At 43.1% G+C, this 27,592-nt stretch overlaps 2 protein-coding genes across 4 annotated transcripts in view; one reads left to right on the top strand and one right to left on the bottom strand.

Moving 5' to 3' along the window:
- Positions 1-139: 139 nt before the first annotated feature.
- On the bottom strand, positions 140-17,857 carry ILDR1 (immunoglobulin like domain containing receptor 1). Of its 3 annotated transcripts, none has more exons than XR_005954822.1 (9): positions 17,779-17,857; positions 14,705-14,875; positions 12,585-12,734; positions 11,851-11,970; positions 11,558-11,704; positions 7,140-7,271; positions 5,608-6,141; positions 5,336-5,504; positions 140-4,209 (listed from the first exon to the last, which is right to left on the bottom strand). XR_005954822.1 is itself a non-coding variant. In XM_041464036.1 (8 exons), exons 1-8 carry the CDS (start codon positions 17,831-17,833, stop codon positions 4,168-4,170), a joined length of 1,623 nt encoding a protein of 540 aa, XP_041319970.1. In that variant the 5' UTR covers positions 17,834-17,857; the 3' UTR covers positions 140-4,167. The 3 variants fall into 3 exon arrangements, 1 of the variants encoding a protein (XP_041319970.1); XR_005954823.1 differs by having other exon boundaries at positions 5,336-5,450; XM_041464036.1 differs by having other exon boundaries at positions 5,336-6,141.
- Positions 17,858-23,418: 5,561 nt separating this feature from the next.
- Positions 23,419-27,592, top strand: part of CFAP44 (cilia and flagella associated protein 44) — a 36,683-nt gene continuing 32,509 nt past the window's right edge. Inside the window, 4 exon segments of the mRNA XM_041464035.1 lie at positions 23,419-23,461; positions 25,115-25,292; positions 26,318-26,480; positions 27,477-27,579. Coding sequence (XP_041319969.1) covers positions 23,419-23,461; positions 25,115-25,292; positions 26,318-26,480; positions 27,477-27,579 — 487 coding nt within the window.

Genomic DNA, 27,592 nt, shown 5'->3' with positions numbered 1-27,592 from the left:
CCCCAAAACAACAGAAGATTCTTACTGATGTGTGAAAAGGTTAACTCAAGAAATAAGAACAGACGCTTTTCCGTTCCACTTCTGGTACAAACACTAAAAAGCAATTTATGGCCTAGGAAGAACACACTAGAGCAACTGGTTGAAAGTTCTCTTATATTTCAATTATACATTTTACACTCATTGAAGAGAATCTACACATTTATAATCTTCTTTTACAGCTGGAATAACATTCAGAAGACCAGCACAAGGGACATCATAGGCATTACACTTAGCGAAAACAGGAATGAGCAGTCATTAATTGGAGGGGTTAATTTAAGATAACTACAAGTGTCATTTCTTTCTTATGTCAGGTCAACAAATGGGATGCTCTGAATGGGTGTTTTAAACTGATGTGCTGCAGGAGGTAGTAACAGAAGGGACTTAGCTGCCCTGTGTGGTGATTCATGCTGCTGCAGAGCTTTGCATTGTGGCTGTTATCACACAAGGCAAGTTCCCCGGCCCTGAAGTCAGCCTACCTTTAGGCAGTGCTATTATCAATACAATCCCAGAGATAGCAACTGGGTGTTTCAGCACTTTCTAGTGCCAAATGGGCAGTTGCCAAGACCAGATCAATGATTGCACAGAAGCAGCCTTGCCCCCCATTCCTGGAATGGGATTCCAGAATGGCAGGGTGCTCTGCAAATAAGCAAGAAAGCCAGATATTGCAAGTATTCTCTTAATCAAAGAAAAATTACATGATTCTTTATCTGTCTTATGCATCTCTCGTCTGAGGTAGAAAGCAGCTGACTGTAGCATGGGTGACCTTATCTGGCCCTGTGTGGCATGGTCGCTCACTCATTACATTATTTTAAATTAGGGAAACACTAGTGGCTATGAAGGCACTTTATCTGAGACAGAAGATTCATTCTTTGGGGGTAAGGCATAGTCCTTGTTCTTTCAACAAGAACAGAAGAACAAAAGTTTAGAATAGCAGTAACTCCCAGATGTGAAATATTCAACTTTTTCCATCACGAATGAGATGACATATGAACATCAGCTCTCTGGAATGGCTAAAAAATGAATCATGAATAAATTGCAATGTAGAAAGAATGAAGCTAGAATATTTCCTACTGCTATTTCTTTCAGTGTGCTGTATTGGAGGTGCTCAGTTCTCTCTCTCTCTTTAAAAGGCAAAGACCCTGTGATCTTACTGGAAAAGGGTCCACATTGTATTGTGCAATGCTGCCACAATGGGCTTCATTTATAGCCAATTAAAATCAGAAACAAGCAACTAAAGCTGAGCCTATTTCCTTCCCACTTTCTGTCCGCTTGTAGCTCTAAAGCATGCAAAGACAGATTTCCTTTGTTGTTATTTCACAGCCCACCAACTGGTGCTTTATGAACCACAGTGGTTTGCAGACCAGTAAGCCTGGTATCATTTCTGCTTCCCTGCAGGATCACCAAATCTACTCTTGTCACAATTTAAGAAATTACAGAATTAACACAGAGATACAATCAATTTTCCCTGAAGAGTTTTGTTTTATGTTTCTATAAACATGAACAAAGTGACTGAAGAGGAAATCAAGTATGATAGATAAAAACTCTCATATTTCACAATTTGTGAATTGTGTTCACAACCTACAATTTGTCACCCTAGCTCAATTATGGGGACTAGAGGAACAAATAAAGATGGAGGGCTCCTTCATAGGTGTAGATTAGGAAGCACCACTGCTGTTAGCGTGCTCATACTCCAGCAGCTGCAGCAGCTGCTCCTGTTACAGAGAGAGTCATCTTGGTTGTCTTGCAGTGCAAGCAGCTTCTTGCTCTTGGGAAAACTTGCTGGATATGTGTTGGCTTGTACACATTTGAATGTGAAGGAGAGTGAACTCCTTCCATGCAACTATCTTGGGATCTCACCACAGGTCTCAAATAGCCTCTACTCTTTGATGGAGAAAGGGGCAGCCCTTTCCTGAAACCTGGACATTTGGCCTAGGACAGGAAAAAGTTCCGTTGCATGATGTATGAACCTATTGGAGGCACAAGGAGAGAGTCAAATTCCAAGTAACCAATTCAGATTCCAAGGGTAGAATCTGCAGGGCCCTGGCTGTCTGCTAAAAGTCAGCAGATGGTAAAGCTAATGTCAAAAGTGGTTGCTAGTGTTGGAAGAAGCAGCCCCATATAATTTTCTGTCATTGCAGTCATCATAAATGTCTCTTAACTAATAAAAATACCAGCCCATCATACAAAAAGGTAGTTCATAAAATCCTAAGCACGTCATAAAATTAGAAAAAAATGATCCACAGCAGTGGCTGATAAATTCAAGAATGATCCTAGCTTTGCAAGTTCTGCAAAAACAATTCCCTATATTTCAAATGTGACTCATGGGTCAATTCACATTGTCCAGTCTGGACCTAAATGCAGACAAGTACTATGCTAATTACAGCCCTCCTTTCTTGAACTCAAACATTGGAGTTACTCTTTTAGCTCTTGAAAAAAAAAAAAAAATTGTGATAGCCATCAGCTGTGGGCAAAGAGACCCTCTGTCTTCAAAAACTGGGCCTCCAGTGCTGAAACAAAGTCAACCAGAGAAGCTCCTTGGTCCTTCTGCTTTATCTCCATAGGCAGGAATTATGAATAAGCATGTTCAGCCAAGAAACTGTAGGAAGATGAATTGGAGTAGCCCTGGAGTAGCCCTGTGTTGACCAGCAACTGCATTGGATATCCAACTAGGACCATTTGTTCAAAGTGTGATGTTTCCTGTCATTGTCCAAAGAAAAGAAAAAAAAAGGAGGTGGACAAAGTGAAAGTCTCTCCAAGTTTTCCAGGAAAAAGTATAAGCACATCAGTAATTAGGACATTAAAGAACAAACAGTAGCAGGAGTCCCATGTGGCACAGGCTGGGAAATAAGCTAGACAAGACAGTCATTGGTACTGGCCAATCTCCAGTGCCTCTGGGTTACAAAATAATTCACAAGATTCTCCAAAAGCTCCTTGCCAAACTGGAGTCTCTTAAAGCCAGGAAGTGCCTCTGGCAAGACAGTTTCTCCTGGAAACAGCCAGCATCCACAGAGCTTCTCTTTCTCTAGCACATTTTAAATTAAAACAGTGGATTAATCTCATCAAGGAGAAATGACAAGTCCTCCTTCACAACTCAAAGCACAGAGAAATTCTGTATTCTAGTCAGGATGAGAACTGAGGAAACCCTACAATCCAGTTCCAGATCAGATGCACCACACATGCAGGGTTGGTGTGTCAGGGTAAAGATCAAGGACAGCAGTAAAAATGGTGACTATAAGACTTCTTCAGAGTCCTTTATCCCACCCCATGTATATGATACATGGCATGGAGAAGAAAGGAAGACTATAACATGTATGGAAAAGAGTACATGGCTTAGGCAAAATATATTCACCAAAACCATGCTTCCTTGAGGTGAAGGAAATTCTGGCCCATTGTGTAAAGGAGAGTAGTCATACTTTGCTGAGTCCCTGTAGGGAAGAACAAATCTTGGTAAATTTAGCCCTTTAAGTTTACAAATAAATTCAAGTCTGGATGAAAGGCTAGAACACGTATCTCTTAAGGCACTAAGGTCTAAGCTCAAAGCAGAACAGGTTCTTTCAGTCAGTAAAGAGCAGAGAAGCTGACAATTTGCAGACATGCCAGTGAGACCTAATTACACCATGATCCTCCTGTTTGGGAGAGAGGCTTAGTGGGGACAAAAGGAAGCCACTGTCCCAGCTATGCTGAGCAGCCAGGCAGAAGCAATAAACATTACACATTCTGAAGCACAACAAAGGGCCTTAGAAAGATGTTGTACCTCCCCCCACAAAGCTCCCAGGGGACTGGATCAGATGACCTCCAGAGGCCTCTTCCAATCTAAATTATTCTCCTGTCTTGTGACTTTACAACTCTGAGAACATTGGAACCTGCACCAGCATTCTACAGATTGGGCTCCTTGCAGTGCCACTGCACTTAATTGGGAGAACTGGTATCTCTCTTCAAAGACTGGAATACACTGTTTACTTAAAAAATCTGCTGTTTCTACTAGAATGTTTTAATGAACCTCAGCCCATTAGAACTTAGCCCAACCTTTTATTGCTGTTTATCTGCTCAATCAAAAGCAGCCATGCCAACCTAAATAGTAGAAAAACTAGGAGTTCAGTGGGAATCTTAGTTCTTCCAGTATTGACATTAAATGACTATGCTTCTTCCACTGTGGGAACTTCCTCTGTCCTGCAAAAGAAAATGAAAGATTCAAGAACAAGGAATGATGAAAGAAAATCCTATGTCTTCCTACCTGCTCTGAGCACCATAACAAAAACCATTTATACATATACACATTCCAGCTGGAACTAGAATTGCACTTCCTTGCACAACACAAAAGGGAAAATGGTAATGTGCAACATACAGCCCCTCAAAATACTCCCAACCTGTAAAATTCTGCATATGTGTGATAAGGGACACTTAACGTTTTTTTATTTAAAAGAATCTTCATTTTTTCAGGGGGAATACACTGTCTAATTTGGAGATTAGCTATTGGTTATGCAGCTTTTCACACTTAGGTTGCTACCTAATGTCTAATCCCAGTGCAAACTGACAAGAAGAGCTGTGAACAGTAGCTGTTGACTGCCCACATAATGTATGTTCAGTTCTCAGGAGTCCCAACAAAGGAGTCATCCTCTTCCACCTGGCCTGGAGAAAGACACATTTTTCATCCATGCCACCCATGACCTTAAAGTCTATTTAATGTAGCTTTATGGATGTTTTCCCATACGTGCCATCTCAAAAATATCATCCACATTTTAAAAGAAATCAGAAGTAGACCAGCACCAGAGATGGTTACAGAAGGATGGATGCTGCTGCCTGGTCTGGAAGTGCTTTCTCCCCAGTCAGTACCAGAACCACTATTTTAACACCAATATATACACAGGATCCCAAAAGCCACTGGACAGTGCAGGAATATAACATGTCACCCTGTAGGGGACTTAATTTATTTCAGAATCATAACATGGTTTGGGTTGGAAGGGACCTTAAAGATCACCTGGTTCCAATTCCCCCACCTGGGCAGGGACTCCTTCCACTTGCTCAGGGCCCCATCCAGCTTGGCATGGAACACTTCCAGGGATGTGACTTTTTGATTTGCCCTGAATACACTACATGCAGGCAGTGCCTGTGAAAAGGCAGCCTCAGCAGCCTGGGTACTCAGCAGCCTCTTCATAACCATGCTGTGCAGAGCACTCCTTGTTCCTTGGCCTCTGTTTGAAAGACAACAGGCTACAGAAAGTAGAAGACATTCCCTCTCACTCCCTAAACCCCACCTTTTCCCTTAGATAGGAAAGCACAGAGGCAGCTGACTCACCGAGCGGGTCCCTGCGCTGCCTTTGTGCTTCTTGTCCTGAGCTGGGATGATTTCTAAGGAGCGGTAACTGGGGGGTTTCTCTTCTGGCCACTCCCGGGACCTGCGGTTCCTCCGCCTGCGGTTTGACACCGGCACACGGACTTGCTCTTCTGAGGAGCTCCAGGAGCCCCTGGGAGAAGAGGAGGGGGAGTAGCTGTGCCAGTTCTGGCCAGAGTAATTGCTCCTCCCAGAATGGTGCTCGTATTCTCGCCTTCCCCCGAGCTCCTGCCTACCAGCACGATGGTGGCTGGAGCGCTCCTTGGTCTCCTCTGGATAGAAGCTGCTGCTGCCCTTCCCTCTCTCAGCTTGGCGTGGGGGTGACACATCCCGTCTGGAGTGCTGGGGCCTGCCATTGTAGCCACCTGTTCTCTGCCTCTGAGGAGGATCCTCTCGCTGCCTGTCCCAGGGCTCCTGACTGTAGCTGGAATGAGAATCCCCACTGGAAGGCAAGGGCCGCCTCTGGTTTTCCCTTCTGTCTTCTGCTGCAGAGTCCCAGGGCCTGGGGGTGCGGGCAGCTCTTTGTGGCCTTGAGGAGTTGCTGCTCCCATGGATGGAGGAGATGTGGTCGGCAAGAGGAGGTGGCACGATGTCGGAGCCCAGCGAGGACAGCAAGCTGGGCTGCACAGCCTGCCGCTGGTGGGAGGGTGGCCGCAGCTGGGACATGTTCAGGTTTTGGATTTCAGACTCCAGATAGTCCAAAACACCATTCTTATGGGAAGGCTGGGCTTGCGGCTGCACCAGTGGAAGACTGTTCTGCAGAGATACATCTAAGTATAAAAGCACAGGAGAACACAGCAAGTCAAGAGGAAACACTGAAGAGAACGCCCTTCTGTACTCATGATCCTGGCTGAGTTGCTTCTCTTCTCCTGCTCCACCTCACTGCAAGAGCTGCACATGTCCCAGGCACCACAACCAGCACATCCAGACTACATGAGGTATGGTGCAAAGAGTAGTAAGTAATAAGCTGCAGCATGACCTAACATGTTTTAGGCAGTACAGAGGTAAGAAGCCCAGCATACCTGGAAATATAGTCTGTGTATTTAGAGGAACATTTTTTTCCTACAGCACTGATACCATATTTTATTTATAAATAACCAGAGAAAGACCATAGTGTTTCCTTTTGCATTTCATTGAACTGGAAGAAATACTGCAAAAGAAAATGAAAATAGGAAAATTTTTATATGTATGCACACATACACACACATATGTACAGATATGAGCAACAAATGGAGAAGAAAATTCTTCCTGGTTCTTAACGAAGAGTCCTTCATTTTTTCCTGCATGCAGGCTAGATCTGTTGCACAGAAGGCAGTTTGCCCTTAATCACTTGAAGACTAGACATTTGATAAGAACTCAAACAAATGGCACCTCACTTGTCATGTCAGTTTTGGCTATAAGGAGTTGACCGTGACCAGCACAGCAGAACAAAGAGACAGTACCCTGCTCTGCCACACAAAGCAAGATAAGCTGGGTATATTTACCCTGCAGTCGCTGGGGTGTAGCACAGATACACCTTAGTTAGTATTAAACTGCTTCACCCAGCATTGAGCCCAGCAAGACACTTAACAGGCTGTTTTTATGCATCTGGACAAGTTTATGGTGTGCTGTAGCTGTGGCAGAGCTGTCATTCTAGAACATGCAGTCATGCTAGGAACATCTTGCTCTCTTTTCTGGTAGAGACGCTAAAGCCTCAATGCTGAACTTCCCAAACAAGTTACCTGTTTCTCATCCTGATTTCCCTCTGCAATGATGCTCATAGTCTCACCTTGTTGCAGCAGGGGGTTCAGCTGGTAAGAGGAAAGTTTTGAGTTCCTGTCACCAGCTCCGTAGAACATGTTGGGTGATAACCAAGGTGCAAGTGCCTGAGCCCGCTTCATGAACTGGTGCCGTTCCAGTACTGTAAGAGAAAAAGAAAGCTTACAGCACCTCTCCAGAGGGCACAGCTTGCAGATCGCACACCATTTTGCTTCACAGGCTGTAGCCTTTGGATACAGGAAGTTCACAAAGTTAAAATCTCTCTCCACCCCATGACCAAGGTAAAACAGAGCACAGGGAATTCCAGTGCAAAGTTGTACATCTTCAAAAAAGTACCTAAAACAGAAGAAAAGCTTTACTGCCCAACATTCTGATTCCAGTCCCAACAACTGGGAAACAAATAACACTATGATTAAGTATGCAGCACATAACTAAGTTAAAACTTCCACTTGCCCTTTCATTACAGAGTAGAGCTGCAGAAAGGTGGGAAATAATGTTTCATACATCAAGACATGAAACAGTTTTTTTTCTCTCAAAATTCTTTCAGCTCATCACTGGTCCCTTCCCCTTTTGGCTTTGACTTCCCACTAAATGAGACCTTTCCTTGCCACCATTATGTGGGTTCTGTCCAGATCATATTTTCCACTCTACCCTTCATCATTTTCTCTCTGTTTCACAAAGAGGGCACTCAGAGGTGCACTGTCCAGCTTTTCCCTTTCTAGTCTTTTGACGACTCTTCTTGTCACTCTATAATTTACCTCAGAATGACAGCTAAAATTAAATCCTCTAAGACAGTGTGGTCAAAGTGGCGAAGAAACAAAACTTCCTGCTCTCAACAGTAATGTCCAGGGTGCCAAAAGAGCAAACAGTGGAAATTTCTCTTTCACAGGGTTTCCACTGCTGCTAACTCCAGACCCCTATTTGTGGAGTCAGATTCCAATTTCACTTCCCTTTTTTCAGCATTTCTATTTCACCTCCTCAACACAGATAAGCTCACTTGCCTTCAGACCGTAGCTCATTGCTGCTTCTTTTGGGGAAATTTCTTACAGAAATTTATTTATTCTACCACAAACAATCAAAACTTAAGTTTAGAAGCAAGTATATTCTGCAAGTCCCTGACTTTACAAAGCCTGGTTTGTATGTTATTACTGGCTGAAGCTTTTCAGCAACAGTGCCTTTTTCTCTTTTATGGCTTTCCTGGAGTTTCAGAAGTGACTTTTACTGCAGCCTCTTGTCTGGTCAGGCATGAACAAAACATTACAGTTCAAGAAACAGATAGGAACATAATTGCCTTTGAGACTTTTACCCCTCTGATTAATCTGGCTGAAGCTGGCTGATGAAAAGCTATTGGAGGGAAAGAGACTAGGGATAGACAGACAAGTTGACTGCATAAGATTTACTTCTTTAAGAAACCAGGCTACAGCTAAGCTCCAATTAATTCTGTCCCCTGGGTTCACTGCAGTAGGCAGCATTTAGACTGCACGCTCTTTGGGACTGAGCTCTCCACTTTAGGTAGCACTCCAATTATTAAACATGTCTTCCTTCAGCTGTTTCACTGGATTTATCCAGAGCACCACTTGCAGCAAAAGAGGGACTGACCATGCCCCTCAACACATCCTTCCTTTTCTCCACAGTTCATGCAGCTCCACTTAATTCTCCACTGCAAACTCTCTCCCTATCCCCAGTCTGGCTTCAACCAGAGGGAACTACAAAGCCGGAAACTTCAGGGGTTTTAATCCTAATAACCTGATATCCTCAAAGCTGTGTGGTCTGAGGTAGCAGCTTCCAAGAACTTTATGTCAAACTTGATTTTTTTTTTTTTTTTTTTGTCCCAAGGGATATCCTTCCAGTTTACCTTTCAAATTTAGAGGATAAGAGAAAGAATACAAAGAAAAGGGATAAATAGAAGGGGAAGGCCTTATCTCTCTCTCTCCCATTCCTCCAGTTATTACCTTGACAATGTCTTAAGAGTCTGCTGAGTATACGTCCTGGGGTTTTGACCTGGGTCTTTGCCTGAGTAACAGATCCAGCACCTATAGGCACACCTGATTAGCATTTTCCCTCTTAAGGTAGGAAGGCTGTCACTAGGACCAAAGTCATCCTGTCCCTGTCATTTTCTGATTTCTCCCTACAGCTGAACAAATCCAGAATTAGCCCTAGTCTTCCTTTATTACCACCAGCCCTTCTTCCTTCCCCAGATACTTTGCCTTCCAATTTGAATCCAATATATATTCTGATTTCCCATCTGCAAAACTGAAGTTACCCATCTTTTTAAAGTGAACATATTTATCTGAGGAAGGTCAGATTCACCCTAATTCCAAAACTCCTATGCTGCTTTGCCAGAAAGTTGTGTTGCTCCCTCCACTTACTCTCTGTTGGAAAAATCTGTTCTTCACCTTTGACAGACTTTAACAGCTGCTGGACCAATTTTAAAAATAGAATATTTTGCAACTTAGTGATACCCAGGTGCAAGTATATCCTAGTTTTCCCTGATTCATTACTGGAAGAAGTCCACAGCAGAAAAGGAACAAAGAAGAACAGAAGGAGGTTGTCCATGTATTTACTCTGATGGGCTTTTCTCAGAGTTTTCCACAGGGAGTGTAATTGGCTTGCTCCTGGGGCATTTCTAATATTTCTGTACATCAGTCCTGAATTACTCAGACAATGCACTCCTTTTACTGCACGGTTCAAACCCATGCTCGTTAATGGCGTAATTCACAGCACCACGATCATCCTGCCTCACTGGCACCTGTGACTGTTCAGCAGATCCACGCTGTCCTCTAGTGGCCAACAACGGGGAAGGAAGCACCCACACCCTGTGATCGTACACAGGTGAGGATTTCTGCCTTCTCTTCAGCTGTGTGGAATGTTATTCCTCAGCACTGTTTTCAAGATGTCTCCTGAATCTGTCTTGTGGTTTTTAAGGCCTCCAGTTAATTTCTTGGAGTGCAAAAAGAGTAAGTCAGAGGCAGGAGGAAGTAAAGGGAAGCAGTTTAGCAGTATTAGCGGAGAGGATCAGCCACATGGATCCTTTGTGAAGTGGATACAGAGGGCAGGCAGCTTGGATGTAAATTACAGACACAGAATCCAGCATACAGTCAAGGAGGCTAGACTTGTCTGTATTTTCTCTCATGAACACGGAGAAGTTTAGAAAACTCTGCAAGAATCCCTCCTCTTTAACAGGAGGAAATAGCAGCAGTCTGGAGTAAGCTGTAATCTGCAGCACAGAAAAATAGAACGGAGCTCACACAAACTCTGAATCTCTTTTTTGCTGAGAAGTAGGAATTCTGGAGGTGTGAGTCTCCCATCTCCATCACCTCTCTTCCCCTTCACAGAAACTGATTTTTCTGCCAGATTTCCATAGCCTCCTCAACACGACAAAATTTACATGACAATCTGTCAGGCCTCGAATGTTTAGTTTTGGTTTTAGCAATAAAAGAGTTGTTCTGCTCACTCTTTGCAAGGACTAAGCAAATTAAGCTTAAATCTAAAACTCTCAGTTTACTAACAATCAAGCTGTACTAAATAGCTGTTTTGAAGGTAAAGGTAAGCCTGAAACAGAGATCCTTGTTCCTAAATCCTCTACTTGTAGCATCTGGGGAAGAACCTGGGGATTTCAATGATAAATAAACTTACTTGTTGTATTTTGTTACTGCCAGACTGTATAAGCTTCAGAGGGACTAGTCTACTTGTTGCTAATCAAGTCTCAGTTACAGGAATGCAGAGGTTACATGAAATTAACAGCCAAAATTCAAACAGGAGCCTTATTAAAAGAACAGGGTCTGGCTGTAGAAACTTTATTACTAATAAAAGCAAAGACAAGGAAGTTTCTTTTGACCCTCAGAACTTCAGAATGCACTTGCAAGGCTGACCAGCAAGGGAAACCATCTTTCTCCACCTTCTTCTCACTTCCTTCCCCAAAGAAAGCCAAACCAACCTTCTTTTAGTAGTAGAAGGAACAGCTCTGAAGAAAACATGCAGATAAAAAAATTTCCAGTTTTTATGTAATTCTTCTCAGAGCAACATACTTGAAAGTAAGGCTAATTTGGAGACTAGTACCAAGACATTTGCTTGCCTTTCTCACATGCACAGGCATATGAACCATAAGACAGGAAAGAAAGCCCTGAGCTACTCAGACAAGGGAATTGATTGTGCCCTGGATGGTGTCAGAGAAGCTGGTAACAAGGTGTGAGTGAGGAGAAACTTTTGATAGTTGGACACAGAGAAGCAAGACTGATTCCATGTATCAGGAGGAGATCCCCTCCTGTAATTTCAGATTAGCTGGTCTTGGAGGTCACATTGGCCAAATAAATGTTTCAGTTTATATGGATGCTTAGCAAAAGGGAGAAAGTGGAGCTCAGCAAGCTCCCAGCCAAGCTTTTGTCTTGACAGAAACCATAAATGGATGCACATTTGCTTGAACCTCACCTTTCTGATTACAGCAGCATCGTGTTGGACAGCAGCCACACTGGATGTGGCAGCAGCAATACTGGGGGCAGCACTGGCACCAGCATATCCCGATCAGCAGAAGGAGGAGGAGGCCACCAAGAACGATGAGGAGTACTGTGAGCCAGTCTGTGGGAAAAAAAAGAGGGAGAAAAAGGATTGATCCTGATGAATCTGGCCATGGTAGCTTACTGAGCACCTCTCCACCGCTGGAGATGTCTTGAGGTGGAGGAGAACAGGAGGAGACATCTTGGCAACAAAGCACAGGCACTTACGGAGAACAATCAGCTTAACTTCTTTGTCCGCATCACCTGAGGTATCTCCTGGTGCTTCCACAGTGCAGTAGTACATGCCATGGTCCCACCACATGACCTCACTGATGACAAGGTCTGCTCCTGTGGGAGAGGGACTGAGAGGTCAGTGGGCTCTTTGTGACTGACAAGACACTACTTTCAGGCTCCACCTGAGAAGAGCCCTCTGCCTGCAGGAGACAGAGAGTACTGCATATCCCCTCTTCTCAAGCACAGCCATCACCTTCAAACAAGGTGAGTGATCTGAGTCCACTGAGAGCTCCTACAAACAGTATTCACTGCCAGTGCATGTTTTCTGTGTTGCTGGAAGCCAACCCTACTGGTTTTGGAACACAGATCACTGTCTCTCTTAGGCCAGCAATCCCAATGGCTCTTCTGGCAGGTGCAATATCTATTGCCCCAAGGACAGCAGGGAGCATATAACACACCTGGACAATTATGCAGTACTTGAAAGAATTAACAGTTTTTTTCTAGCCTCTGTGCCCCTCAGCTGTTGTGTTCTTCAGCAAAATGCTCTGGCATCCTCAGCTCAGCCTTACATTGTATTGCCTCCAAACACCCTCAGGCCAGCGGGGGACAGGGCCCTTCACTGCTCTTATGCCATTACCATGTGCAGTATATAAGCTACAGATGACATTAACCATGTTTATGCTTCTCTTCACTTAGCAGACCCACTGCCTGCCTGGGAGGTCACTCACGGTTCTGAATGGTGATCTTTCGCTGCTGGTAGTCGATGCCCAGCACAGGGTCCTTCTGCCCATATTTCTGGATGACAATGCGCACCTTCCGCTGGCTGTCATTGCAGTCATTTGAGGGGTCCTGGCCAAGGGCTAAACCAGCCTGGTATGCTACAAACACATGTCATCAGAGATGGCAAAAGTTATTTCAAAAGACCAATTTCTATCCTCTTGTGAGCAGTAGAGAAATTCTTGAGTACATTGTGTGCAATTGCTTTGATTTAACAATACAAACCATGGCTTCAAACCAGTAAGTTGCTTTGGAGTACTCAAAAACAAACAGAGGTAGAGCCACAGGAATGGCAGAGATTTTGAGAATGCAGGACCTGCAGAGGAGATGCCTCCTGTACTCACAACTGAAAAAAACAACAGTAGAAAGAAGCTAATGGTGGTAGGCTGGAAGGCAGCTCCCAGTATGAAGCTGAAAGGAAAAAAGTCATAAAACACCCAGGAGTACTAGAAATAAAACAAAAGGGTGTTTATCTACCAAGCAAAACCTCCAGACATGAATTGCTCTATGGATTATCTCCCTTTCCCTCCTATATCCCATTAGATGTTGTGGAGCTCATAGACAGAAAATAATCCATCATCTGATTCCAGCTAAAGATTAAATGTAAAGACACGCAAGAGAATTAATGGAGGATTAGAGGCAATTTCTGTACAATACCCTTCTGACAGACTCACATCATAAACCAACATTGAATTTTCAAGTATTTAGGAGTTGAGATTTGGGGAAATGGCTGATTCAGTCAGCATTTTCTGTAAAGAGCTTGCAGTGAAGAGAGATGAGTGCAAAGCTTGTCAAAGGCTCTTTCATTGCTATACCTAAAATGGAGCATGAAGTCCCTTTTGGGGACTATTAGCTTGAGCCTGGGCTAAAAGCACTCACATTCTGCTGGGATCAGCTGAGCCAGGGACCCACCTGCTTGGGGACTAGGCTGTAGAGCATTTGATAACATGCCTACCTAACCCATCCAGATTGCATAAAGGAGAGTTTGGGCACCAAGTACCCACTGTGAGCTCAGTTCTAAGTGTACAGTTATGCTATGGCTGGCTACCTAAACATTTTGCAGGGTTTACAAAAAACAGAACAGAGCAGAATAGTTCAGTTGGCAGGGATGTACAAAGGTTATCTAGTCCAACTGTCTGATCACTTCAGGATTGACTAAAATGTAAAGCAGTATCCTACTGATGTAGTATCGAGCCATTCCCATACATCCTATCACTGGATACTCGGGAGAGGAGAGCAGCATCTCCCTCTTCACTTCCCCTTCTCAGGGGGACCAATGAGGTCACCCCTCAGTCTCCTTTTTCCTGAACTAGACAAACACAAAGTTCTTAGCTGCTCCTCACAGGATATGTCTTCCAGGCCTTTTATCAGCCTTGTTGCCCTCCTCTGTATGAATTCAAGTACCTTAATATCCTCAAATCCTGGGACCCTGAATCACATACAATACTCCAGCTGAGGTCACACCAACACTAAACACAGAGGGATCATCACCCTCTTTTTGGACCAAGCAGTTATCCTGGGATGCAGTTTGTGTACCATATTAAATGCCCCTGAATTAAGGCTGCCTGCACCAGAATGTCTGCACATGAAGTGCTCCCACCACTACTAAATGCTATTACTTAGAAGTCTTCATGCCCTTCAAAATGTATGTGTTTCTTCTATTTCCTAAAATCAGTAACATCTGGTCACAGGTATCCACCTCCAATCACAGGTCCCCCATGGAATCCTAAAGCCCACTTGTTGCAGGGTCCTTGCTTTCAAACATGCTGAAGCGTAAGACAGGGCTTCCAAGATCGACTTGTGTCAACCACAGCTGAACTGTCCGGTATTCTGAGTCGATGACAAGGAGGACAAAAGAGCTGCTTTGGTTGGGATTTCTATGATCTCATAAGGCTTTGACATTTCAAAGGAAATCACAGACATGACCTGCATTTCCTGGGACTGCAGAGAAATGTCACGACCTGGTTTTTGCATAGGAAGGGGTCAAAAGCCTGTACTACCCTAGTGAGTCTACCTTCCTCTTTCTTCCCACTTGAAGGGGGATTCCTTGGAAGATGAGCCTGACACTTACAGGCTGAGTAGTAGTCAAAGATGGGGTCCTTGCAGAAGGATTTGAAGCGCCAGGTCACCACCACGTCTTGCAGCTGTGCCGAGGTGCTGTAGTCACACTTGAGGATGACAGTGGCAAATAAGGTGGTGTAACGCTCGACATCCTGCACTGTCACCAGGAGCGAGAGGCAACCTGCAAACAAGAACACAGGAGACCGTCAGGCCACAGACTCCTCAGGCCTCCCATCACACCATCTGCACCAGAGCAATGACCCAAGTACATCTCCTTTGGCCCCATCCAGGACCTGCACCTATAGACCTCCCAGCTCCTCTGGTGAAGTCATCCAGGGTTACAAACCCTGGTTAGAACAGGAGCTCCATCTTTCCCTGACAGAAGAAATCTTCATTCAGTCCTCTTTATGGACTGAATTATTTTCTCCAAAGCATGAGGAGCCATTGTGCAGCACATCACTCTGTGTTCTCCTTCTACATAGGGAAAACTGTCCCAGAAGCACATGGGATGGACTTCTTTGTCTTTTAATCCTAATCAGAAAAGTTCTGCAGCGCCTTATGTTTGTATAAACACCGAATGAATTGTATCAGATCTTGCTCAGACACTCATCAAATGTTATCTAGTGATCACCAGGATTAAGACAATACAACTTTCAGGCATAGCACTGCAGTTAATTGTTTATCACCACTTCAGAACAGCACACATGAATTACCCCCTTTTTTCCTTTAAAATTAAGCTATCATTATGTCTTTGTTATGTATTCATTCTAACAGCCTCCACAGCACTTTCCATCTAAGCGGCTGAACATACTCAAGAAGGATTTACAAAGTTTCTCATAAGCTATGCTGTAGTTCAGCTATACTCCAGAAACATCTCTATCTTATTTAAACTGTGATAGTACAGCATGTTGTGCTTGTCATTAACAATAGCAAAGTTATCACCAGTTGCCTTTGATAAGGGAATACAAACAGTGCAGGGCAAGTGTGGGATGCCCTGTTTGGAATACATGCCAGAGAACCAGGCAGGGATTGCAGTGCTGTACTAGTTCCTTCTTAATTGCAGAGCACGACAGCAGGAAAGGCAGGAAAGAAAGTGGGATGCTTGAAGGTACCAACTGTACAGGTCTCCATGAATCAACACTTGATTTTTATCATATACTCAAAGATTTCCCCTCTAGTCTATATTTTCAGGATGAGAGCAAGAGAACAAGTTGCTACTGCTATGTAGTAACATCTGGACCACAACTGCAAACCTCACTCTTTGTCAAGCATCTTTCAGTGTCCTTTTAGGCTGCCACCTCCATGCTACATTCCAGGCAAATATGAGCTCTCACAATTTCCACACTGTGGAAAAGATGCTGCAGTGGTGCATGCTGCCTCAACAAGTCGTTCTGCAGTAGGGTATTGTCAATGCAGCACCTGCTCAGTTTCTGGTTTGAAATGGGACTCCTTGTCAGCCAACTGAAAGCACAAGCAGAGCAAACTCATTTGCCTAAAGAATACCACACAAACACAGGGAACCCGCTGAATCCAAGGCTTTCCTGAAAAATAAGATATACATACAGACACTTAAACACAGAAAGACCAGCAGGTGTACAAACCTCTAGATAAAACAGGTTTTTACAATGCTGTAGCACTGCAAGGTTCAGACTGCTGACAGGTAGTTACAGTTGCTCTTATTCAAAAGCACTGTAGTTCAACACATCTTGTTTCAGCTTTCGCTGTGAAATAGCTGACTCCGGGGTCTTAATGCAGAAAATCACAAGAAACCAATTCAAACTCTCAAGACTGGCAAAACTGTGATCTCAGTGTCAATTAAATGAAACCCATATGAATTCTGACTTGTCAAGGCTCATGGGAACAGAACGTTTTCCACAGATTTCCCATAACAGTATCTCTCTGGCAAGAATAAAACATTCAAAACCACTGTATGCTTTTTACTAACAAAACTCACATCTCTTTATGGAAAGGATGCTTTCTCACTACCTCTGGCAAAACAGCCAGAGTTGAAGGGTAAGTTCCTTATTTTCTAAAAAGGTTGAAAACCTACTGTTCCTCCCCAGCGAACAGTCAGATGTTGCTGCATGTTCAATGTTTCCTATTAACCTCCTCCAAGAAAACTAAAAAGTTGTGATATTAAGGCTGCGTCCTAAATGTGGACTGCATTACTCCACTGCAGGACACTATCTTTCTTATCCTGGTTGGAAAGAACAACTATGGACGCCACCAATCTAGTAAGTTTTGGCTACATCTATGGCTTTGCAGTGAAGACACGAAGCTCTGGAGCCAGTGTAGCCAAGTTTTGGCTAGAGCATCTCCCAGGAACACAGCTGTCAAGCAAGACAATAAACAAGCATACCCTCCATACTTTTTTGCTTCCTTCAGTGGTTCTCTGTGAAAAACCGAACTTTAAAGACGTATCATCAGCCAAGACCCAGGTATCCAAGAAGCAGAATGACCGCTTTATTTCCAAGAGGAGTTTAGACTCGGTCGACCCACAAAGCTTGACAGAATGAACACTGCCGGCTGAGGGCTGCCCATGGGCAGGGAGGTGAGCTCCTGCTCCCCACACGAGCAGGTGGCCCAGCAGGTGCAGCAGCACTGCAGCTACCCCAGAAATCCCCAAGAGGTTGAGGCTCCTGAGCCAGCAGCAAAACCTCGGCTGGGCGTTTACGAGAGGCCAAAGGGGATCCCCCCATGTCCATGCCCAGCGCCCAGGTCCCAGCCGAGCTGGCCGCATGCGACCGATACTGGAGGCTGCCAGGAAGCAGGAGGCCACTTCCTCCTAGGAGAGAGGTCAGCCGCACCTTTGGGAAGCGAAACTCGTCTCCGCACGGCTTCGCGCCGAGCTCGGGAGAGCCCCGCGGGCGGGAGAGGGCACCACGGGGGAACGGCGTCCGGCCGGACCGGGCCGCCCCTTCCCCTCACCGCGGGGCCGCCGCCGCTCCCCCGACCCCACGCCTCCTTAACCCCGGGAGAAACCCGAGGGCGCCTCCCGAGTCCCGGCCCCTGCGCCGCGGGGGTGTCCCGGGGCAGGGTGGGTCGCAGTTCCGGAGGGCGCCGTGAGCCCCGGGCCGCACTCACCGGCCGGCAGCCAGGCCAGCAGCAGCGCCCACCGGCAGCGCCCGCGCTGAGCCATGGCGCGCTCTCCTCCTCCTCCTCCTCCTCCGCCCGGGGACGTCGCGCCCACTGTCCCTCCCCTTCCGTGGCACCTGTCCCTGGGCCGGCCGCTGCCTCCGGCTGAAGTCCCCTCCCTCTGTACCTGCACCCTCCGCCGGAACGCCAGACAAAATACCAGCCGGCTGTTTCAAGAACTGCCTTCTATCTATCTATCTATCTATCTATCTATCTATCTATCTATCTATCTGTCTATCTCAAATGAAAAATATGTATTCCAAAACATGCATTTATTGTATCAAAGTGTTATATATATATATATATCCCGAACACACAGGTGTATGGGAAGTTAGCCGAGCTGCGTCGCCCAGGGCAGCGCGCCCCAAGCGAGGGGCGCACGAGAGCGCATGCTAAAGACTGCGGGCGGGAAGAACATCTGGGGAATTCACGGAATCACAGAATCGGTTCGGTTGGAAAAGACCTCCGGGATCATCGTGTCCGGTCAGTGACCGAACACCCTCATGTCAACTAGACTAGGGCACTGAGTGCTTCGTCCAGTCTTTCCTTAAACACCTCCGGGGACAGTGATCCCATCATCTCCCTGGACAGCCCATGCCAATATCTAATAATCCTTCTGTGAAGAAATTCTTCCTAATGTCCAACCTAAACCTCCTCTGGCGCAGCTCAAGACTGTCTCCTCTAGACCTGTCGCTAATTTAATTTTCCCGCTGAGTTCTGAAAGGACCGCAGCCGTGGCCACAGCAGAGGTTTCTTTAAAGAAAAAACCCGAACAACCCAAAGTAAACCACCAACCCCCGCAATTGGCCCGGTAGCGCCGCCGACCCGCCCGCTGGCTGCGCTCCCGGGGCGCTGCGCCGCCGCCGCGGTTGCCTGGAGACGGGAGCGCGGCGGCGGAGCGGGCCCAGGTACCGGGGCTGTGGGGAGGCCGGGCCGCTCCGGGCCCAGGTACCGGGGCTGTGGGGAGGCCGGGCCGCTCCGGGCCCAGGTACCGGGGCTGTGGGGAGGTCGCGGCCGCTCCGGGCACAGCCGCCCTACGGAGGGCCCGCGGGTGCCGTGGGGTGTTCCCTGTAGCCCCGCTCCTCACGGCCCCGCAGCGGCGGCGCCCCCCGGGGCCGCTCTGTGCCCGCACCGTCCCCAGGCCCCGCTGAGGCTCCCTCCCCTGCCCGCCCTGCGGAGCGCCAGGTGTCCCCTGCCTGCCCTCTGCTACCCCCGTTAAACGGGAATCAGTGTCGTGCAGCAGGGATAGACCGTCCCGTACTTAATCTGAAGTGTGGGACTCGGGTTTTCTTCACCACGTGTGAGGCAGTTAATTTTTTTGCCTGTTGCATTTGTGGTACTCCTCTCATACTCATTTTTATGACTTTTCTTTACACTGTAAGTTAATAAGTAACTGGTGATGTCACCTGCTCTTATTTCTGCTTAGTAGGAACCTCGTAACTTTTATTCACAGGGCAGGCTTTAATAGACTTGAAACTTTTGCTTGCATGTGGCAGAGCTAGAATATGTGGATCATACACAGGGCTACTTTAGGTGTAAGATTATAAATTAGAGTTAGGTTTATTTCTCCTAATGAAATAGGAAAATACTTTGCATGTGTGCAACATAGTAATAGTGAGGAAAACAATAGCAGGGCTTCAGTCCATCTCTTTTCTCTCTCTGATGAGGGAGAAGGGAGACAATAGGGTTATGATAATGTGTCTAGATCCTTTATAGCTTTGTAGCTTTATCCTTGCTGTCTCAGTCTCTGACTAGTGAATAATTTATATACTTAACTGCTGTGAGAATTGATGCTTTTTGTTATTCTCCTTGCTCTCAAGTCTTCAAGATGTTGTAAGAGCAGCCATATTCTCTACTACTTTTTATTTTTTCCATGGGATCTTAGATTGATTGCCTAAACTGACTTTTATTACTAATTTTCTAGTGTTGATGGATAGTGATATACAGACAGCACTGGTTTTTATGCCTGATTTACACTTGGATATTTTTATTTCTGTATATAAGACTTTGGTTTTAATTTTTTAAAATGAAAGTAAGTTTTGCAAGACTCTCCTGTTTGCCCATTTTGTATTTATCAGCAGCTCAGTAAATTGCTGATGTACTCTGATGTGGTCTGAAGGCAAAAAGGAGTACTGAGAGAGATGTTCTATGGTCTGCTGTTTTTCAAAAAGAAATTAAAGATTCAGAAAAAAGTGCTGAGGAGACCATGTTTGAAAGTGAGTTAAAGAAACAGGACTTGGCAGATGAGAAGAAACCTGACACATCCAGAGCAGAGCTAGACTTGAAGAAGATGCCTCACCCTGGAAGAGACGATCAGTATGGAGTTCCTCATGGCAGATACTCCACATGAAACCCAAATGCTGCAGCTGTGTTTTAGACCAGTGCTAGCCCTGGGTCAGAAAGTGCAGAGAGTGCAGCCTGGAAGGCTCACAGTGCAGTGCTAAGAGGAGTCAGGGTTGGAATTCCTGGGACAAGCTGAGTTCCTTCATGTGGAATGAAAACATGAAAACAACTAAAGGAATAATACAATTTCTCCTGAAAGAAAGAACAAGTGTTCTTTTTTGTTTGGAATTAATCAGAAAAATAAAATCCTGCAGAAGTAGCACAATGTAGAGATAATTTTTAAATCTCTTGCTTATTGCTAGTACTAATAGCACTGCAGTTTTATTCTGCAGTAATAGTTCTCTATTTCTATATAAACTGAATTCGTGGTCCAAACTGATAATCACTCTTCTGTGGATGTAAAAGCTGATAGGTGATGTCATTTAAGCACACTTAATGTGTGCTTAAAAACATTAAAAACAGTTAATGATGGGGAAGAGACAGCTTAAAATAACTGTTAGATATGTTCTGTTCTCTCAAGTAAAACTGTAGGCTGCATTTTGATCATTATTTAATTTCCTGTATTTAATGCAGTTGAAGTGTCAGTCTCAGTGTTTATGAAGGCAAGAACTGCATATGAGGCTTACACATTTAAACATCTTTTTTCTGGAAAGAAGAAAAGTGTAGGATGACAAAATAGAAAGAAAGTGGTGTCATCTCGCTGAATTTGTTTACGTGTTAGCAAATAAACACTCATTTGATTTAATTATGCTGTATTTTGAATAAATGAGACAATATGTCTGAGATGAGAAATCACTTAATATCCAAATTTACTGAGAATTTTTGAGAGGCTTCCAAATATAAAGATTCTGTGTGGCACCAAAATTGACAAACATTTCAGTTTTGAAATAACTGAAGTTACACACCTGAATGAACACATTTTCTCCATTCTGTGGCTTTTGAGAACATAGCTAAGAAAAAGGCAATTTGGAAGAAAGTGGAAATTCGCTGAAATTCCCAGCTTCTAGCACTGTCCTCTGAAACAAGGATAATTTGAATTCAGTTCTGACTTGGAATGAGTTCCTGAGTTCTTGGAAATTATGAAATTGATGTGGATCAGTTCAAGTCAGTGTCTTGATTTACTAGGACTTGGAGGAAAATTTACTGCCCTGGTCAGTCATTAGCAGAAAAATTATGATTGCTGACTTTTTTTTTCTCACTAGACTTGTCACACCAATTCTACTTATCAGTGTCTCAGTTTTCAGTATCAAAAGGCTTAAATTTTTCTGATTTAGGAAATCTGCTGCAAAAAAAGCCTTGCCAACTCCCTCCAGGAAAATAAAATCAACATTCAGGGAGATGCATGCCTTTGTCATGGTGAGCCTGCACAAGAGTTTTCAGGATCAGCCAATTAATGAAACCCAGAATCTGCAGCCAAAGTTATCCCCTTAAGCCTCTTCTGAGTCCTTAAATTCAGAATTTGCTTTGGCTCAGTACTTGAATGCCATCACAAAAATGTGCACAGAGGACATTGCAGTATCTTTCTTTAACTAGAACCCAGATATCAACACAAGTGGAAATGTTCATATCCTCTTTCAGCCTAAAGCATTTTCCAGATAGGAATTAATTTATAATGAAAACTATGATAGTCTTAATTTTTAGAAGATAAATGATTGCTAATTAGTTAAAATAATTTGAAATTTTATAGTTCTTTTCTCTGTGGATATCAAAACTCTTCGCTAAGATGGGTGAGTATTATTATCTAATTTTTCACAGGAGATAACTGAGACAGCCAGAGGTGAAATGGCTGATACAAAATGTACACATCATTACTGGGTTCAGAATTAGAATTCAGGTCTCTGAACACTCCACTATCTATTTATGCAAATAGTCTATAACTATTTCTTCAACTTCATTGATATCAGTTGTGTTACCCCATTAAAAACTCATGAATTTCATTTAAATCTATTGAGATATATTGCAATTGTTTTCTTTTAATTTGTTTTCTAAATGTAAAACTTTATGCTTGTCTATTTTCAAGTTTTTTTTTCAGCACTCCTAAAGGATAAAAGCTCATTCATAATTCTTATGTGAAATTATGCAGTAAAGTCAGATTCTGGCAGATAGTTAGGACTTTTGGATGAAGATTGGCTATGTAACAAGAATGACATATCTGAAATATTTCTTTGTCCTCTTTGTCCTTCTTGTGGGCATTTTGTTAGGACACTTTGCCTTTCCTGAAATATTGAAAAAGCCTGAAATTCCTCAAAATATATTTTCCAAATGGATTCTGACCCAGAGCTGGAAAGAGGAAATGCGTTTTTAGGGACTTCTTAGTGGTATCAAAGTCATGATTATAAATGAAGAGGGATTTGCTTGCATCATGCCCATATTTCTTATTCTGAATATTCATGTTTCTTTATACACAACTTCTGAATTTTCTCATTTTGGATAGTTTTTTTCATGCTGTAATATTGATGCAAAGTTGCTCCAATGTGCATTTTAAGGTGTTTCATTTGGAAATGGAGAACACATATGAAATCAAAAGGCAGACAAATTTCACAGTAAGAGCAATGCTTATGCTCTTTTCCTCCTTTTTGAGACTTTTGTAAATATGGTCAATGTGTTTGGTTTTTACATGACAAATTTGGACCTTTTCCACTTCAGAGGAAAACAGTAACTAGTGAAAATAATAGCAGCCTGAAAAAGATGATCTGAAAGGTGAAAATCATATGAGGGAGGGGTGTTATTAAGATGTTTAATTTTTTAAAAAAAATTTAGTTTTCCATTATCATAAAATGTATGGAAGAAAGTAATTTTTTCTTAAAGAGTTATCTCTTTTGCTTTTCCATTCAAGATATTAGGTGATCTCAGACTGTCTATGTCTGGATATTTTTGTGAAGTTCACCACAAAGGTGAAGGAATAGCCTTGTTGTCTCAAACATCTCATCCCAGTATATTGAAGATAAGCTCAACACATTTAAATTATGTCAGTTCCCACCATTACACAGTATTTAGATGAAAGTCTTGCTGTAGCAGTTTATTCAGAGCCTGGAGTCCTAAAACCTGAGCCAATTAATTCACTCTACAAAGTAAGACATATCTTTGGGTTATACATATTTGTGCACAGGCAGAAGACAAATAGCATCTTTGGGAATCTCAAAGCATTTGAGAGAAAATGAGACTGGTCTAAATGGCAAATAAAGGCAACAATACTAAAGGTTTGTCTTTACCACTACCAGGGAGAGAGAACATCCACCTTTTCCAATGGAACAGGAACCAGCAGAAGATGCAGAGGCAGATCCCAGTGGTGAGTATTTCCCTGTTATATCATGATTTCAGTACTGAACCTACAGTAACTTCTGCCTTCTTCCACCACTCACCCCTTTTACTTCAACTCCAGTTCCTGCTCTTGGTGTTGCCAAATTTTATTTTTGCTCTGGTCATAGTGGAGTTCTGGACTAAGCCCTGTGCCTGCTGTTCCTGCTGTGCCTCAGCTCTCAAAGTCCCTCCCCTGAAAATTTTTGCTGCTTAGACCTGTCTCTGTAGCTAATACTGAAATCATGTATTTAACTCCACCAGACTCTTTCAATCAGAGGTCAGTATTTTTCTTTTTAACATATTTTTCATCTTGAAATGCCTGTCCAGTGTCTATTTTAGACACTATTTTAGGTGTCCTGCATGTCATCTAACACACTAGGTCCAGGTAGCATGAATAACAAATCCACTTTGGAAGGATTTTTGATGCATTGCTGCATTACTTTTGGCATTTGTTTGGTCTTCCTCTTACACCTTCTTTCTGTTATAGGATGTGCTTGTTCTTTCCTTCCCCTAAGTTTTAAATTATTGTTTTTTGGAAGTAAACTTCTCCTGACACTTAATGCTAAACAGCAGGAAGTCTGTTGTTGGACAAAGGAAGTTCTTTTACTACTACAGAACTATATATTTATTTAATATGGCATGTATGAGCAAATTAGTCAAAGGAATTCATACCTAAGAGAGTGATATCAATTTATACATTGCAAAAGAAAACAAAACTAGTGTTTCAAGTGAATCACCAACTGCAGAGGAACAGGAGGAATAGGGGGAGCAAGTCAGACGTTGAGAGCATTGCTGAGAGCAGGTGTTCACTGAGGAGATGGTGGTACAAACTTAAAACCCCCCATACGTTCTAGTTTTTATTGTTTTTGCAGTTATTATTAGGAACAGCCTGACAACCTCAGACTGTAGTAGCTACAGTGTACTGTACAGTGTACTGTAGCTACAGTGATTGAGTATTTCTGCTCCCTTTCAGTTGACTTAACTTTGCTCTTTGCCTTGCTTGTTTCTCATGGCCCACCTAGGAGAGAAAACATTCAGGACAGCATGAAATGCTTACAAAATAGATTTAACCTGAGATAACCAACTGGCAACTACTTTTAGCAAGTGCTTACAACTATTTGGAAGTCAAGTTGACAGTATTGTGCATTGCAATCCAGTGAGGAACTACACTGGGTCACACATTAGCAGTTTGCTTTCTTGAGGACAGTGGTGTCTTCTGGTAGTCCATTATATGTGGTTTTAATAATTGTTTTGCGTAACAATGTGCATTCAATAGCTGCTGAAAAGAGACACTTTAAAATTTGCTTGGTTTTTAAAGTAGAGACCTAAATATCAAGCAAACCTCAACTGAACTGCTTTAGTAAGCTTTAAAGTTGTAAAACCAGTAGTTTTCAAACAGTCTCATTTTTTTTTTGTTTAAATTCTTCAGTTTTGAATATTTACAGTGAAGTTTTTAAAAGCGCGAGGGAGTATTTGTCTCAGATTGTTCCAGGACAAGTAGTTACTACGATATGGAACCCTTGTTTTGAGCTATGGGGGCAAAGAATTGTGACTCCTTCCCTTTTATGGTTAGGTGCAAATATTAGCAACTAACCCAAAACATATGGTGAATATAAATTTCTGTTGTGTTCCCACTTCTGAGGTGCAGAAGACAATTTGGACAAACAAGATAATATTCAAGTGTCTTTAGAACCACAAAAAAGGCCTGAGGAGGTAAAAAAGAAATTAGATGAAAATTTCTTCTACACGTATGAAGATGTATATTCAGGACCATATGCCACTGATGACACTGAGATACCCACTGACCTTCTTGTTTTTAAGTATCCTTTCTGTTGAGCTTGTGCAAATTCAAAGCTAATGATATTTAATATACCTTCTCAAAATTGTATTGGTCAAATTTGGAGTAGCCTATGTGGCATTAGTGGGATACCTTTGGTTGAGACACAGGTAAAAATTCTGGCCAGTTATGGTTCTGGGTGAATTTAATATTAAGTGTTGTCTTGACCTCATAAAGATTTCTTACTGGGCATAGTGCTTCCTATCATAAATACTGCTGTAGAACTAGATCATGGAGAAGCTAATGGGACCAGGCAGAAAACTGGCATAAGAATATGCCCTGTGAAGCTCTCCCTTTCTCTGTAGCCACACTGGTGTTCCCCAAGAAGCTGAGGGGAGAACAGAAGAGCTCCTGTGTACCTCATAAGGGAGAAGTGGGGAAGGAACCAGGTAGATTTGTATTCTGGTGCTCGGGAGATCTAAACTCATAGAATGAAGGAAGTGGTGCCCATCAGTTAAGAGCTACAATAAACTTTTTGGTAGGTGTGGTCAAGCAGGGTAGGATATGATAGGTGACTTTTGTATATGCTGGTGGTTTTCTCTGCAGACACAGTTCAGTTGCTGTTGAAGATTGGACTTTCCCTTTTTTACATCTGCCTGTAAACAATTGAGAAGTGAGCTTGAAAACTTGCTTGGTTTGATCTTTTGTCTGTAAAACAGTTCCTGGTAATCTGATGCACATCTTTTACATTTCATTTGAAAAGAGAGCACAGATAACATATTAATTCCTTGCAGCTCCAAACGATCCAGTAGAAGCAAGAGATGTACCCATAGTGGAGATGAAAAGATGGTATGTGAACTTCAGAAGGCCTTTGCTTGTGCCTTCCTTTCAGTTATAGTCAAGATATATTTTACTTTCACTGTATACTGAAGAAAATTATCTCCTGCTTTCAGGCTTAGTCACTAGTTTCAGTATTCCCATTTCAGTTTCAGTTTAAGCATTTCTACCCACTTAGTAAACTGTCTAGAAAGCCAGTGTCTAATCTTTTCCTTATTGGGCTGTTCCCAGACATTCTTTTGGATATGACTGTACCAGACCTGTAAATCTGATGGTAATGGATAAACATACTGTAGGGTATGTAGCAGGCAATCAGGTGATCCTCCAGAACCTGAGAACTAAGTATCAGAAACACGTCCGGAGCAGCTGTGGCGGTGGCATTGGGTTTATCACGGTATGGCTTTTGTTTCTTGTTTAAGAACTTTAGTCACTTTCTAGGGAGAAAATGTTTGCTTGGTTGTGGTTGCTAGATATGGGAGACTTCTACAGCTGCACATTCGTATACATAAGAAAGTATATGGTATTGATTAAAGAAATGTGTGGATCATGCAGCAAGGGCTTCTCATCCCGTCAATATAATTGGCAGAAAACAAGTATCTGCACACCTTAGTCCCAGGCTCAGCTACCTAAAATGACTCACAAATCCAGCTGGGATTATTTTTACATTCTTATTTAAATCTTTTGGCTCATAGCAATTCTTTTATTTTTTTCAACACTTCATCTGTCCTAATCACAACTGATACTAATATAGAGTCTTACTTGCAATTAAAATTTAGAAAACCAAGCTCCCAAACAAATAAGGAGAAAAAGTATCTGGTTTCACTCTAATAAACTTATCAAGAGCTTCAAGTATCAAGTTCTGTCTCTGAATTTGAAGCACCTTACTATGTGTAAGCTCTGCTGTCTCTCAGTTTATTGCACATGAGCGAGGCTTTCAGACTACCAGTCTCAGACTGTCCTGTTTCATTGTAAACAGCCTTTTCTGGGGAATCAGTGTACATTTTTACACTTTTAGAGTAGTGTCATTCAGGATAGCTCTTCTGCAGCTGTCTGCTGAAGTGGATGGCTGCTGACACAAATGCTGCTATAGAAAGATTAGTGGGTTGAGTGAGGTAGGAATAGTAAAAGGATGCATCACAAAGCAGATTGTTTCACCATTTGTGACAATTCCACAATATATGTGGGATATACCATTTTGTGTGCATAGTGGCTTCATTCTGATATTGAGCAATAGGTTGACAGTTGTTCAGAATAAACACTGAAAAATGCAATCTAGAATTTATGGCAGTATGTTTTGACTAATGAGTGGGTGAATACAATAACTCAATAACTATCAGGATAAAGACAAAGGTGTTATTACAGCATGCAACAAGACTTCTGCTTTTTCAAGGCACACCCTAGTAAGGAATACTTTGCAGTAGGAGAAAAAGGAAAGAAGCCAAACATTGTCATCTACACATATCCTTCGGTGAGGCCCTACAGAATACTGAAAGGTAGTGTAAAACG

The sequence above is a fragment of the Pyrgilauda ruficollis genome, unplaced genomic scaffold (assembly GCF_017590135.1).
Source record: "Pyrgilauda ruficollis isolate IOZ18807 unplaced genomic scaffold, ASM1759013v1 scaffold17, whole genome shotgun sequence".
Lineage (NCBI taxonomy): Eukaryota > Metazoa > Chordata > Aves > Passeriformes > Passeridae > Pyrgilauda > Pyrgilauda ruficollis.
This window is presented reverse-complemented; position numbering and strand designations above follow the sequence as displayed.

Coding starts and splice junctions, on each gene's coding strand:
- ILDR1 (XM_041464036.1), bottom strand. CDS start 17,833: ATGGCTCAGCGCGGGCGCTGCCGGTGGGCGCTGCTGCTGGCCTGGCTG. Junction 11,971..12,584: donor AAAGATCACCATTCAGAACC/GTGAGTGACCTC, acceptor CCTCTCCCACAG/GAGCAGACCTTGTCATCAGT. Junction 6,142..7,139: donor GAACCCCCTGCTGCAACAAG/GTGAGACTATGA, acceptor TTTTATACTTAG/ATGTATCTCTGCAGAACAGT.